At 36.3% G+C, this 13,644-nt stretch overlaps 1 protein-coding gene across 1 annotated transcript in view; it reads left to right on the top strand.

Annotated features, from left to right (window-relative positions):
- MS4A13 (membrane spanning 4-domains A13) overlaps nucleotides 1,702-13,644 on the top strand; it is a 37,952-nt gene continuing 26,009 nt past the window's right edge. Inside the window, exons 1-3 of the mRNA XM_021084549.1 lie at nucleotides 1,702-1,851; nucleotides 5,233-5,289; nucleotides 6,261-6,380. Coding sequence (XP_020940208.1) covers nucleotides 1,723-1,851; nucleotides 5,233-5,289; nucleotides 6,261-6,380 — 306 coding nt within the window. The 5' untranslated portion in view covers nucleotides 1,702-1,722. The remainder of the gene's footprint in view (nucleotides 1,852-5,232; nucleotides 5,290-6,260; nucleotides 6,381-13,644) is intronic.

The following is a 13,644-nucleotide window of genomic DNA, read 5'->3' as shown; positions in this document are numbered from 1 at the left end:
TCGACCTACAAAGAGTAATAGATAAATCCAAAAAAGGAATAAAAGAAAAACAGGGTTTTTTTTTTTTAACTGTAAGAGGATCTGTTGCTGATGTTTTCAGATTACTGTGTTGATGTCTGGGCAGTAGGATTATTATTAATTTGTCTCGTATTATAAAGAGTTTAGCTCTCTAAATAAACACCAAGGAATTATGAAAATCACATCTGAAAGGGAAAAAAAATTTTTTTCCATTGGATGTGAACTTTTCCTTTGAATTTGGCTACTATAGACTAGTTGTCTAAGTCTCCTACTTGACCGTTCAGCAGATATTCTTAACCTCTTTCAAAGCCCAGAATTATTTGGGCATAGGAAGAAAGCTCTGAAAGCTCCCCAATTTCATGTACATATCATAATTCTTTGCCCTCGTTTTTATGTCGTTTTTATGACCTTTTGGAACCCATTCATTAGCTCTAGGTTAAGTGATCTTTTCTCATTTAAAAAAATCTCATTTCAAATGAGTTTTCTCATTTAAAAATCTTATCTTTCTCCATGAATTATTAGCAGCTTTGCTTTCTTATAAGAACTGTTTACAAGATTTGGTTACTTGGATATTTCATAGTTTTATATAAAACAGTTTCAATCCATATAAAAAGAGACACTATTTCTCAAGCCTTTTACATTTATCATAAAGTCATGTGGACTTAATGTTCTTGATATTGATGTTATTATTCAAGGGGTATTTACTGGGTATCTGTTCTGTGCTGGTCACCAAGTTAAGAGACTGGATACAGGATAACTATAAAGTCCAGGGTCTCAAGGAGTTTGAGATCTAGTAGAGAATTTTCTCCCAGTCAGATCCAAAGAACCTTTGAAAATAAAGTCATTCTTCCAAATTCGAAGTAGAGAAACCTTAGAATCTGAATCTAAATGTATAAAATTTTTACCAAAAAAGTGATTTTTCTATACAAAAAAAAATTTATCTAAAACATATATTAATATTGGCCAGTTGCTTTATGTGTTTCATAGACTTCTTGCTTTATGAATAACTGGAACTATTAAAGTTAAAACACTAAATAGCTTCCTATTAAAGTTTATATGAAAATGAAAATAATGTATCCTCTGAAATTTTTAAAGAGTAATTAAAATGTAATTCAGTAGATGAAATATCAGTTCATGTATAAATTCAGAAATAAATTTACTTGTACATATTTATTGGGATTATAATTGTCTTTTTAAAATTAACGTTGAGTAATAATTCTTCCCTAACCTATCCCCTATTCAAAAGGAAGATCTTGCTCAAGTAAGAGTATTTTGGGTATTCTTTGTATCTCTGTGTTGGCTCTACCTCACCTAGCATGCTTGTGAAAAAGATCCATACATGTGTGCCTGGAAGGAAAAGAAGTACCCTCAGTATTCTCCTCTCATGCCATTACTTGATTGGTGGGGAGAATAGCCAGCAGTAGAGTCAGACTGTCAACTTTCTTATGGGAGAATTCACCAGAATCACTATTGAATAGTCTGATGCTCCAAGTATGGCTGATTCCTATTTGGTAAACCTCAGTACTTCCAGGTTAGGCTCTCTTTTTAGACCAACCAGTCCAGAATTTCATGGTGAAGTGCACTGCAATTTTACTTTCATCTTTTGAAAAATGTTGAATGCCTCTTATAGTTAACATTTATCAAAATTATAAATTACATGGTTTCAGTACTAACAACATTCTCTTCTCATAGGCTATCCAGATTATGATTGGCATCTTTAGTGTTTTCATGTGGTATCTCCTGTTGATTTTGTATATGGGACAAATTAAAGGAGTCTTTGGGACATACGAACCTATAAGTTACAAAGCAGGATGTGCTTTATGGGGTGTTATTGTGAGTAGAATACATTTATATGATTTAATCATTCAGTAAATAATATTCATGCCACTAGTGGAACATAGGGAATAAAATTTTCAGGAAAATTAAGTAACTAAATCCCACCTCAGTAATTTATTCAAAATCAGAGTCCTTTTTTCCAACAACTATTTATTGAGCATCTTTAATTTACCAGCGCTATTATAAGAGATGTAGATATAAGAGTGAATATACAATGACAACCATAGGTTGGATTGTTCTTAGATATATGAAAGACAGAATCTTAAGCATAATACCCATTAGCAAGGTAAATTTTTATATTTAGGGTCCTTACCTTAGGTTCCTCATACAATGAGTCTATACTCACACATTTTCTAAATCTGTCATTATCTGCACTTTCTGTGGTTTCTAGACAGACATAAGGTAGTAGGAAATCTGGAGAGTGTGACATCATGGAAGCCAAGTCAACAACAACAACAACAACAACAAAAAAAAAAAAAGGGATAAATCAACTATATCAAATTCTGTTATGTTGGCAAATAAGACAAGGGCTGATAATTAACTATCAGATTTAACAACACAGAATTGAATAGTAAACTTGACAGTAGTTTCAGGGGATTGGTGGGGCAAAAGCCTGATTGGAATTGGTTTAAAAAATGAGAGGAGAGGAATTAGAGACAGCAAATAGACCACTCCTTTAAGGGCTTTGGTGTAAGGTGGTATAGAGAAATGAAGTGATAGTTGAGGGAAACTTGGGTCAGGACAAGGTTGCTTATTTGTTCCAGTAAGTTAAAAGTATCATGTCTTTTGTCAAGAGGGCTGAACCAGAGGAGAGAAAGTTGATGATATATGAGATAAATGGGGGGAGTGAGCTATTGTTAGAATCATGGACTTGTATAGGCAAGAAATGATGCATTTTAATACACAAATCTCTGGGAGTATGGACAGTTTATCGCTAGCAGTGGTTCTCAGCTGAGGTGATTTTTTCTCCTCAGAGGACATTTGGTGATGACATTTTTGATTTTCACAGCTGGAAGTGTATGTCTAGTGGGCAGAAGCCAAGGATGCTGGTAAACGTCCTACAAAGCACAGCACAGGCCCAACAAAGAACTCTCCACCTTTAATGTAAATAGTGTCAAGGCAGGTAACAGGAAGAAAGGTAGAGGAACAGAGAGAGAGGACAGATTTTGTAGATAGGTAGTCAGATGTTGGGAGCTTGTGGAACTTTTCTTCTGACGGCCTTAAATATCTCAGTGACTTAGGAAGCAAGATCATGAGTTAAGAATGTGAATGGTGAATGGATTGGTTGTTTGAGGAGAAAGAAGAGGGTAGGAAATAGTCATCTAGGAAAAGTGAGATAGTGGATGAACTGTGGAAAAGTAGTATGACTTTCATGCAGCATTAAAGGACTCACTTGTGCTTTTGGAATGTGATTGTATTGTGAGATGGGTCAAGATGGTTTGCATACACCTCTCTCAGAACATGTTCAGCTGCATGGGTACAGGTGTGTAGTAAGGAGGAGAACTGCATTTAATCAAGATTTTGATTTAACTGTGCAACTATGATCATACAAGAAAGATGAAAAGGAGTTGAGAGTGTATAAAATGATCATTTTTAATTGTTGACCATGGAATTTAAACTGGTAGAGGACAGAATATAACAGAGAGGTAAGGGGCTTAGATTATAGATCCAGATGGGGTCAAAGAATTGTTAGAGTTGTACTACTGCACAGCATGATTTATAAAGATGGAAGGTGGTGGTCAGAGTAGGATAAGTAAAATTGAGATTTGATAGGTATTGTACTTAATTGACAGAAACAAGTACAAGAGAATGAATATGTGATAAGTGACTAAGAAAAGATGGAGTCGAAGGATTAGAGGAGAGAAATTCAAAGAACTACAAGACCAGGGTATAAGAAGGATCATATAAGTATACATTGAAATTACCAAGGATTAAGAGGTATTACAGAGAAAGTTAAAAAAAAAAAAAAAGAAAAGAAAGAATTAAACTCACCTAGAAAGAGACGAGTGACCAAGGGGTCAATAGATGACTTCAACCAGAAGGGATAGTGAGTGATAGAATCTGATGATTACCAGATTCAAAGCTGAAGGAGAGAGAGTGGTTGGAAGAAAAAGAAGGAGCAAGGGGACCACTTACCCAGGCTTAGAACCAGTAATGTTCCATAGCTTTTGCTATAGGAGATAACATAGCCAGCATTTGAGAAGGCTGTAGGGGAAAGAGTAGTCTGGAGGAAATCCTTTTCCTTTGTATAGTGGTTACAGGTATCAAAGCATTGCCTTGGAAAACAATAGGAGAAAAATAATGAATCTGCAAATAAAGTCCAGACAGAAATGATTCATGTCTTTCAATGTTTTCAATCATTTATGTTACAAAAATAGCACAGTTAGCTCCTAGATTAAATTATCTAAAGCTTCAATTAGATATAATCCAATGCAAAACTTCCCATTTAGGTCATAAACTTTGAAAGGCATTTTGTAAAGCCCATTGTTTGGTAATGTAGTTAGCACTAGTTTAAAATTCACAAGGTATTTTCACTTTCACTTTCTGTTTTGAACTAGTTCTTATCTTCACTGTGTACCTTCTTGGAAATCTCAGCTTTTGCTACAGAATGAGGTGCTGAGCATGTAGACTTAAGTTATCCTGGAGTAATCAGTCAGCTTAAAGTTTGGTCCTTCTGAATATGTTGCATAGTATGAGTGTTATTTTTCTACAAATTAGCGGTTGACTTGGAGCTTTGTCAAAGCCACTAAAACAGACAAGACAAAAGGAATATTTCAAAGGATTGTGCAGCCCACTTTCAAATAATACGGCATAGCTTTATACTTCTGGGAAATAAACACAGGAACCTGGTATGAAATAATGGAACCTCTTTAAAAAGAAAAAAAAAGGCAAAAACATGAATAGCAGCTATTACCTTAGTAATAGCTACTGTCTCAGTTAAGAGATATATCTTGTACAAACACAATTTGGAATATAATCACAGACTACTTTTTCATATCTGGATATATATGCAGTAATTATAATCAATGATATCTCGATAGGGAGGATAGCTTTAGAAGTGAGAATCAAATGAGTTCCGAAAGCATGCATAGATAAAAGCAAATTTGGCCCCTAATCCAGGACTGCTTAAGTCATTTTGGCATATTCCACAACCTACTGTCTGAATTGCCCACTGTCCCCTATATGTTTCTGTTACCTGTGACCTTGCATTAGTATATGATGTAAATTTGTCCTAATCCCTTCTACTGAAATTTATTTATATTTTACTTGGTGTTCTAAAAATAATTGACCTAAAAGAGGGAGTTGTTCAAAATATGATGATATTAAGCTGATGGTCATTATCAATGAGTATTTACAAATATATGTTTTTATATACAGTTTGTCGTGTCAGGAATTTCCATAATAAGAGCAACAAGGCATCCATCTCAACGCCTGGTAAGTTGAAATGTTTAGAATACCCTAGAAATCACACTTGTCACAAAGATAAATAGGTTTTAATGAAAAGATAGTGGGCATCTAAACAGTGAAAGAATCTACCCTATCTGTAAAATAAGTGAAGGAATTAAATAAAAATCTAGGAGCACATAATTTAATATAGACAAACATGCTGTATTAGTTTAAATATATTACATTAAGGTTTCTAAATTTAAGTGTAGAGGTATTTTTTTGGTTTGGCGTTCTATCTTAACATTGTATGAATTTCACTGTTACAAAAAAATTAAATAAGGCCTAATGCCTTTACATATAGACATAATACTGCTGTAAAACTTCATTTTTCTAACTATCCAATTTGGGAACAGGGTATTTTGTATCTTGTAACAAAATAGAAAATCTGTTCAGAATAAAGATTCAGCTATGGTATAGGTGTAAAGATATTGGGAAGGAAAAAAAAATCCTAGACTCTTAGAGCTAAAATGACACCTTAGAAATTAACTGGTCTGTTCTCATAATTGTACAGATATAAAGAACTGATATCCAAAGATATTGATGGATTTCCCTACAGAATGAAAACCCAGGGTTAAAATTCATTGAATCTTATTTGGCCTGTTTCTACAAGCAATCATCTTTTTTTTTTTTTTTTTTCTTTTTGCAATAGAACTCCTTTTATTCAAATCACATCTTACAAGGCATTCTTCCAACTGACTCGAAAGATTATGAACTATAATATTTTTGAGCCCAAATGGAAGATTTATGCTTATTGATGTGATGATATTTCAGTGTTTCCTCCAAATTAACTGAATTTCATATAAACTAGAAAAAGTGTTCAATGGCAAGCATACCGGACACTTCTAGAGCTTCAGAACTAGATCAGAGTTTTAACTAGATGGTTTTTTTCAGCAATACAAACTATTCAACTAAACTGTCTATTCTGAGTATAATAAATTTACCGTATATCTTCTTTTCAGCTTGTATGTGCTATGATCATGAACATCTTATGCATGATTGCTGCAATTATAGCAGTGGTTCTAACAATATTGGAGTTGTCTTCTTTTCATTCTGTATCATATAGAAATTATGGACAAGCGGTAAGTGACCAATACTATAGAACCACCTTAATTTCAAAATTATTCTTTTCAGAGGTTTTGAAGTCTGAGGAGGTAAACTAAGGCTTCAGGGGTGGGGTCTTAGACTTAGTAGTGAACTCTTGATTGAAGGTTTTAATTAAAAAATAACTTTAATATGGAGTTCCCATCATGGCTGTGGGTTAAGAACCTGACCAGTATCCCTGAGGATGCAGGTTCGATCCCTGGCCTCACTCAGTGGGTTAAGGATCCGGTGTTCCTGTGAGCTGTGGTGTAGGTTGCAGACACATCTGGGATCCCACGTGACTGTGGCATAGGCCAGCAGCTATAGCTCCAATTCAACCCCTAGCCTGGGAACTTCCATGTGCCACAGGTGTGGCTCTGAAAAGAAAAAAGATACTAAATTAATTAAAATAAAGCAAGTAAAACATTCGAAAACTTCAGTGATGAGTTGTATATACATTAAAATATATATTAAGATACATATATATGAATGATTCTCTTAATGAAAGAAAAGTATAATCCTAGACCTTAAAACCATTCTCAAAATCAACAAATCATGGACTTGCAGAATAGACTTGTGGTTGCCAAAGGGGAGGGGGGAGGGAGTGGGGTGGTTGGGGAGCTTGGGGTTAATAGATACAAACTATTGCTTTTGGAATGGATTACAGTGAGATCCTGCTGTGTAGCACTGGGAACTATGTCTAATCACTTATGATGGAGCATGATAATGTGGGAAAATAGAATGTATACATGTATGTGTAACTGGGTCACCATGTTGTACAGTAGAAAAAAAATTGTATTGGGGAAATAACTATTAAAAAATAATAATAATAAAAGCTGAGACAATGATAAAATAAAAAAAGAATTTTGCTCTTGATGTATATAGTGGGAATGTAACACCTAGTAATTTCTGATTTAACATAGGTATTTTTATATACAGCCTATTTTTGTGTCTTAGATGAATTTTGCTTTAAGTCTTTAAATGCTCAATGTACATGAATCTGCCTTGCTTCCATTTAACTAAATATCTAGTCACATACTTTGTACCAGAGAAATAACTATGTTTTTTTCAATGTACATGAATCTGCCTTGCTTCCATTTAACTAAATATCTAGTCACATACTTTGTACCAGAGAAATAACTATGTTTTTTTCAATGTACATGAATCTGCCTTGCTTCCATTTAACTAAATATCTAGTCACATACTTTGTACCAGAGAAATAACTATGTTTCTTTTTAAGATAACATTCTCCAGTAAAAGTGAATCTCTACTAATATCACAATATTCATTTCAGTTGTGTTGGCTTTAAATTTAGAATCACAGACTATTAGTGCTGCAGAAGACTTTAAAAGTGGTTATAAAAAAAACTTCCATTTAAAATGGGAGATCCCACTGTGGCTCAGAGGTAACGAACCCCAGTAGGATCCATGAGGACGTGGGTTCGATCCCTGGTTTTGCTGGGTAAGTTAAGGATCCAGCATTGCCATGAGCTGAGGTGTAGATCACAGACTTGGCTTGGATCCTGTGTTGCTATGGCTGCAGTGTAGGCTGACAGCTATAGCTCTGATTCGACCCCTAGTCTGGGAATTTCTATATGCTATAGGTGTGGCCATAAAAAAACAAAAAAGTAAAAATAAAATAAAATAAGAACAGGTTAGAGTGGAGCTCCTCATTGTTACTGAACAATAGAACAAAACGTAACAATTTGGAAATTTAATTCAAAATAATTCTGAGTAGGAGCGTCCTTGTAAGTGAGGTATCAGCTTCTTCCTCCTCTGCTATCTGCCCTTTCTCCACACCTGCTGTATATTATAAAGGGGACTATCAGTGGAAGGAATCCCAGCATGGAGAACAAAAGCTGAGAAGACTAATAAGATAATGAGAGAAGATGCAGTAATACCTCCAAATGGATTGTAATGAATTATATATTTATTTAAATAAGCATGCATCAGATTTTCTCTGTAAATTCTAAGCAGGTTTTCCATTTCCCCTGGAAATTCAATCTAGATATCTTCAATTCCATTTTCAGAGGCAGAGATAGGGAGGGGGGAATTAAATTAGTAAGTATAGAATTGTTTCAAGCTATTTAGCTTACTCATAAGTTTAAGAGATGACATAATTGCCAAGACTTATCTTTTGCAAACAGTATTACAAACCATTGTACATCATATATATCTGATATATCAGTACTAATGATCAGTTTCATAATCTCCCAAACACACATTTCAGCTTTGCTATGATTAGTTGCACAAAATGAACTTATATACACTCTCATTTCCTAAAGGTATTATAGAATTATATACCTACATTTTCTAACACAGCCAAATAGTCTACAAGTAGTTTGGCTCAATCCACAAACCCATTAAGTTATCAGTATTCTCAGGTAGGTTCAGCAGTCCCCCAAAGTTCGTGCCTCTAAAATACACTTCTCAAATAGAAAAATGGTTAATAAAATAAATCCAGAACCAGACTGCCTTTATTCAGTTACTATCTTTCATACTCACTGTGTGTGACCCCTTGGACAAGTTTCTTAACTTCTTGGTTCTTTAGTATTTTTAAGAGTAGATAGAGAAAATGCTGCCACATATCTATTGACTGCTCTGTCTTTCAAACTCCAGGACTGTTGTTGTAATGAATTTTCTACTTGGACATGCTTCAGTTGTCATCATCTCAAACTCAACATATGTAAAGTGGAAAATGTTTACTTCCTCAAAAGTACTGTACTGCAAGACTGCCTTATTTCAGTCTCCTAGGCTCAAAACGTTGATGTAATCCTTACCCTTCTCTTTCCACTGTCTTTCCAGTTATCAAGTATTGTTTATTGTTTACTCAAATTTTTATCAGCTAGGGATCTCTTGGTTATAAGTAACAAGAAATATGACCTAGGAGTTCCCATTTTGGCTCAGCAGTTTAAGAACCTGACTAGTATCCATGAGGATGCAGGTTTGATCCCTGGCCTCACTCAATGGGTTAACAATCTGGCATTGCTACAAACTGCAGGGTAGGTTGCAGATGCAGCTCAGATCCCATGTTGCTGTGGCTGTGACATAGGCCAGCAGCCGCAGCTCCAATTTGACCCCAGCCCAGGGAATTTCCATATGCCAAAAGTGCAGATATTAAAAAAAAAAAAAAAAGAAATATGACCTAAATTGATTTTAGCCCAAAAGGGCCACTTACTCACTTAAGCTGGATTCAGAGACTTAAATCGTATGTTGAAAACTCAGTCACTCTCTCTGTTGTTTTCCTATTTGAACATCTTTGGCACACATCTTGCCACTTTTAGGGGAAAAGTTTGAGAATAACGATAACACATAAAAATTAAGAAAACAAAATTTGTGGGCAAAATTACTTTTTATAGTCTTGCCAGATAAGAGGTCACAAGTACTTTCCCACTGAAATGCTATGATTATGTTTCTGTCAGTATTAAATGATAATTCTTTACTTTGCCATTTCAAACCCCCTTTTCTTTATCCTACTGTTAGTATCATCATAAATGAACACTTTAGCTGAGTTAAACTTGATTATCGTTTCCACACAACATGTTATGTTCATTTTTACCTTCAGTTTTGTGCTCATAGTATCAAACTGTAGATCATATAATAGGCAGTTTAGCTTTATTTGGGGGTTTTTTGGTCTCCATTTCTTAATTATTTTATCACACTCTTAATTTATGCTATTAAGTTCTGTATGAAACAAAATAAGTTACAAAGAAACAAGTAAATTAAAGCTGCCTAGAATGTTGCTTCCCTCCTTAATTTTTCTTAGTCCCACTCTTGTTTCAAAAGTGTTCTTTCTTTATGAAGCCTTCCAAGATATATATGGCTTAAGGTGAGTCTCCTGTTCCCCTACAATTATTGATCAAGTTCTTTTTGACATCTTTAACCTTATATGTTACCTTATGCTTTCTACTTGAATATAAACTTTGAGAAATCAGGAGTTTTATCACTTAATTATCACCATCTAATCTCTATCACCTAATAATTTCTTTGGTATAAAATATATTTAATAAAAAAAAGGAAAATGAAGGAATTGAAGAAGAGAAAATTATGATTTTATTCTTTCCAGGTCAGAATATCATTCTTCCCTTGCAATGAGCACAAAATCTACATTTATTTTCAGGATTAATGCCAAGTAACTCATCCTGAGATGTAGTTGAAAATATCTTTCCAATAGCAACAGAAGGAATCTGCTCTGTTTATCCCAAAAATAACAATTACCTTATACTTCCAAATTAAATGTTCTTTGAACCCTTTTTGAGTGTATTCATTCTTCCATATGATATTATAGAAATTTCTCTATGAGCTTTTTACCACCACACATTTACATTTAAGAAAATTTGTAATTAATAATAGCCATGGGTAGTTCCTGTCATGGCCCAGTGGTTAACGACTCTGACTAAGAACCATGAGGTTGCAGGTTCAATCCCTGGCCTCGTTCAGTGGGTTGAGGATCTGGCATTGCTGTGAGCTGTGGTGTAGGTTGTAGATGCTGCTCGGATCCTGCGTTGCTGTGGCTCTGGCATAGGCCAGCAGCTACAGCTCTGATTAGACCCCTAGCCTGGGAACCTCCATATGCTGCGGGTGCAGCCCTAGGAAAAGACACAAATAAATAAATAAATAAAATAACAGCCGTTTTAATAATGAGAATTGCTTGATGAGCTCTCTTGATAGCCCTCTTATCATTGGAAATAGAAGAGCCAAATATTGTTGACTGAAGAGTTTGGACAGTGAGCTGTGCCAGAGGCTTTAATGAAGAGGATGAAAGTGAAGAGTTACAAGAATTGAGACAAGATGAGTGATAAAGATCAAAAACTGAAGCTGTAGCTAATGAATTGGGATGAAAGCTAGGAAAGTGAAGCAGAAGATACAAGAGTAGGGAGTTCCCGTCGTGGCGCAGTGGTTAACAAATCCTACTAGGAACCATGAGGTTGCGGGTTCGATCCCTGCCCTTGCTCAGTGGGTTGACAATCCGGCGTTGCCGTGAGCTGTGGTGTAGGTCGCAGACGCGGCTCGGATCTTGTGTTGCTGTGGCTCTGGCATAGGCTGGCAGCTACAGCTCTGATTAGACCCCTAGCCTGGGAACCTCCACATGCCACAGGAGCAGCCCAAGAGATGGCAAAAAGACAAAAAAAAAAAAAAAAAAAAAAAAAAGAAGAAGATACAAGAGTAGGAACGCTTAGGGAAACCAAACAGTGAAAGAGTCTTATTTATTCTTTGATTTCCCTTCTTTTCCTTGACTCTCATATTGGTATTTCCTTCCATGAACATATCAGCACTTAAGACAAGAACGCAAGTGAGATTGGTGAGCTCTCCTGGCTTTTCTGTGGTCTGGCCAGAGGGCTAGTCTCCATATACTTCATCTCTGCTTCCTCAGGTTTTCCTGGGGTTCTTAACTGAGAGAACCATGTTAGGACTGGGCACTTTCATAATACTCTGACTTGGCTCAAGGCTGGACCTCATGTACAGACCTCTCTACAATCATTAAACAGCTTAAAGATAGTTTCCAACATCTTTCAGGTATCTTAGAAGCTTAAACTTGTAGGAGACAAGATGGTGGAGTAGAAGGACCTTGAGCTCATCTCCTGTCACGATCATACCAAAGTCAGAACTAACTGCTCAACAACCATTGATAAAAAAAAAAAAGGACTGGGACATACCAAAAAAGATATTCCACATCCAACGACATAAAGAAGAAACCATGATGAAATGGTAGGAGCATCCCACTCACAGTATAATCAAATCCCATATCACACAGGTGGGCAACCCACAGACTGGGAGATAAGTATATCACAGAGGTTCTCCCCACATCAGGCTCCCCAGCCTAAGGGTCCAACATCAGGAGGAGGAGCCCCCAGAGCATTTGTCATTGAAGGCCATCATGACTTGATTGTAAGAGCTCCACAGGACTGGGAGAAACAGGGTAAACATAAAGTCTTGCCTGCACTGGGACTCAGAGCAAAAGCAGTGACTTCATAGGAGCCTAGACCAGACCTACCTGATGGTCCTGGAGAGTCTTCTAGGGAGGCAAGAGGAAGGGGAGCAGCTGTGGCTCCCTCTAGGGTCATAAAAGCTGGTTGTGTATATATCAGAGAGTATTCATCTGCATGAACTCTCCTCAAGGCAGATGTCTTGCTTGGGTGACTAGCATCAAGACCTGGCCCCACCCAACAGCCTTTAAACTCCAGTGCTGGGACACTTTAGGACAAAGAACTAACCAGGTGGGAACACAGCTACACCCATGAGCAGACAGGCCTGACCCACAGGCACCTCTAGACATGCCCTTTTACATGGTCTTGCCCACCAAAGAACCAAGACCCAGCTCCACCCACCAGTGGATCGGCACCAGGCCATCCCACCAGGAAGCCTGCACAAGCCTCTAAACTAGTCTCAGCCATTGGGCGAGGGGAGACACCAGAAGCAAGAAAACTGATCCCATAGCCTGCAAAACTGAGCCTACAAACACAGTTCAGAATCTAACCTGGGACCAGCTGGTCCCTGACCCTTGGGTCACTAAAGGGGAGTATATTGCTCAGATACAAAGGACACCACCTACAGAAGGCCATTTCGTCAATGTAGAGAAGTGTAACTAACCTAGCAAGTACATAAAAATAAAAAAAAGAAATTGTTTTAAACAAGATGAGAATGCAAAGAAACATGTTACAGATGAACAAACACTATTAAACCCCAGAAGAAAGAGTAAGTGAAGTATAGATAGACAATCTACCCAAGAAAGAGTTGAGAGTAATGATCATAAAGTTGACCCAAGAGCTCTGGAAAAGAATGGATGAACAAAGATGTTATAAGAGGTTTTTGACAAACAGAAACTATAAACCAAAAAACAGAGTTGAAGAATACAATAACTGAAATAAAATATACACTAGAAGGAATCAAGAGCAGAATAAGTGAGGCAGAAGAAAGCATCAGTGAGCTCAAAGACAAAAGTGGTGGAAATCACTGCCACAGAACAGGAGAAAAAGAAGAAGAATGAAAAGAAATGAGTACAGTTTAAGAGACCTCTGGGATAACATCAAACACAACATTTGCATTATAGAGATCCCAGAAAGAGAAGGAGGGGTAGAGAAGATAATTGAATAAATAATAGCTGAAAACTTGGGAAAAGAAACAGTCACTCAACTCCAGGAAGTGCAGAGAGTCCCATACAGGATTAACCCAAGGAGAAACACACAAAAACACATAGTAATCAAATTGACAAAAATTAAAGGTAAAGAGAAAATATTAAAAGCAACATAGAAAAAGCAACAAA

Source organism: Sus scrofa, chromosome 2, assembly GCF_000003025.6.
Source record: "Sus scrofa isolate TJ Tabasco breed Duroc chromosome 2, Sscrofa11.1, whole genome shotgun sequence".
Lineage (NCBI taxonomy): Eukaryota > Metazoa > Chordata > Mammalia > Artiodactyla > Suidae > Sus > Sus scrofa.
This window is presented reverse-complemented; position numbering and strand designations above follow the sequence as displayed.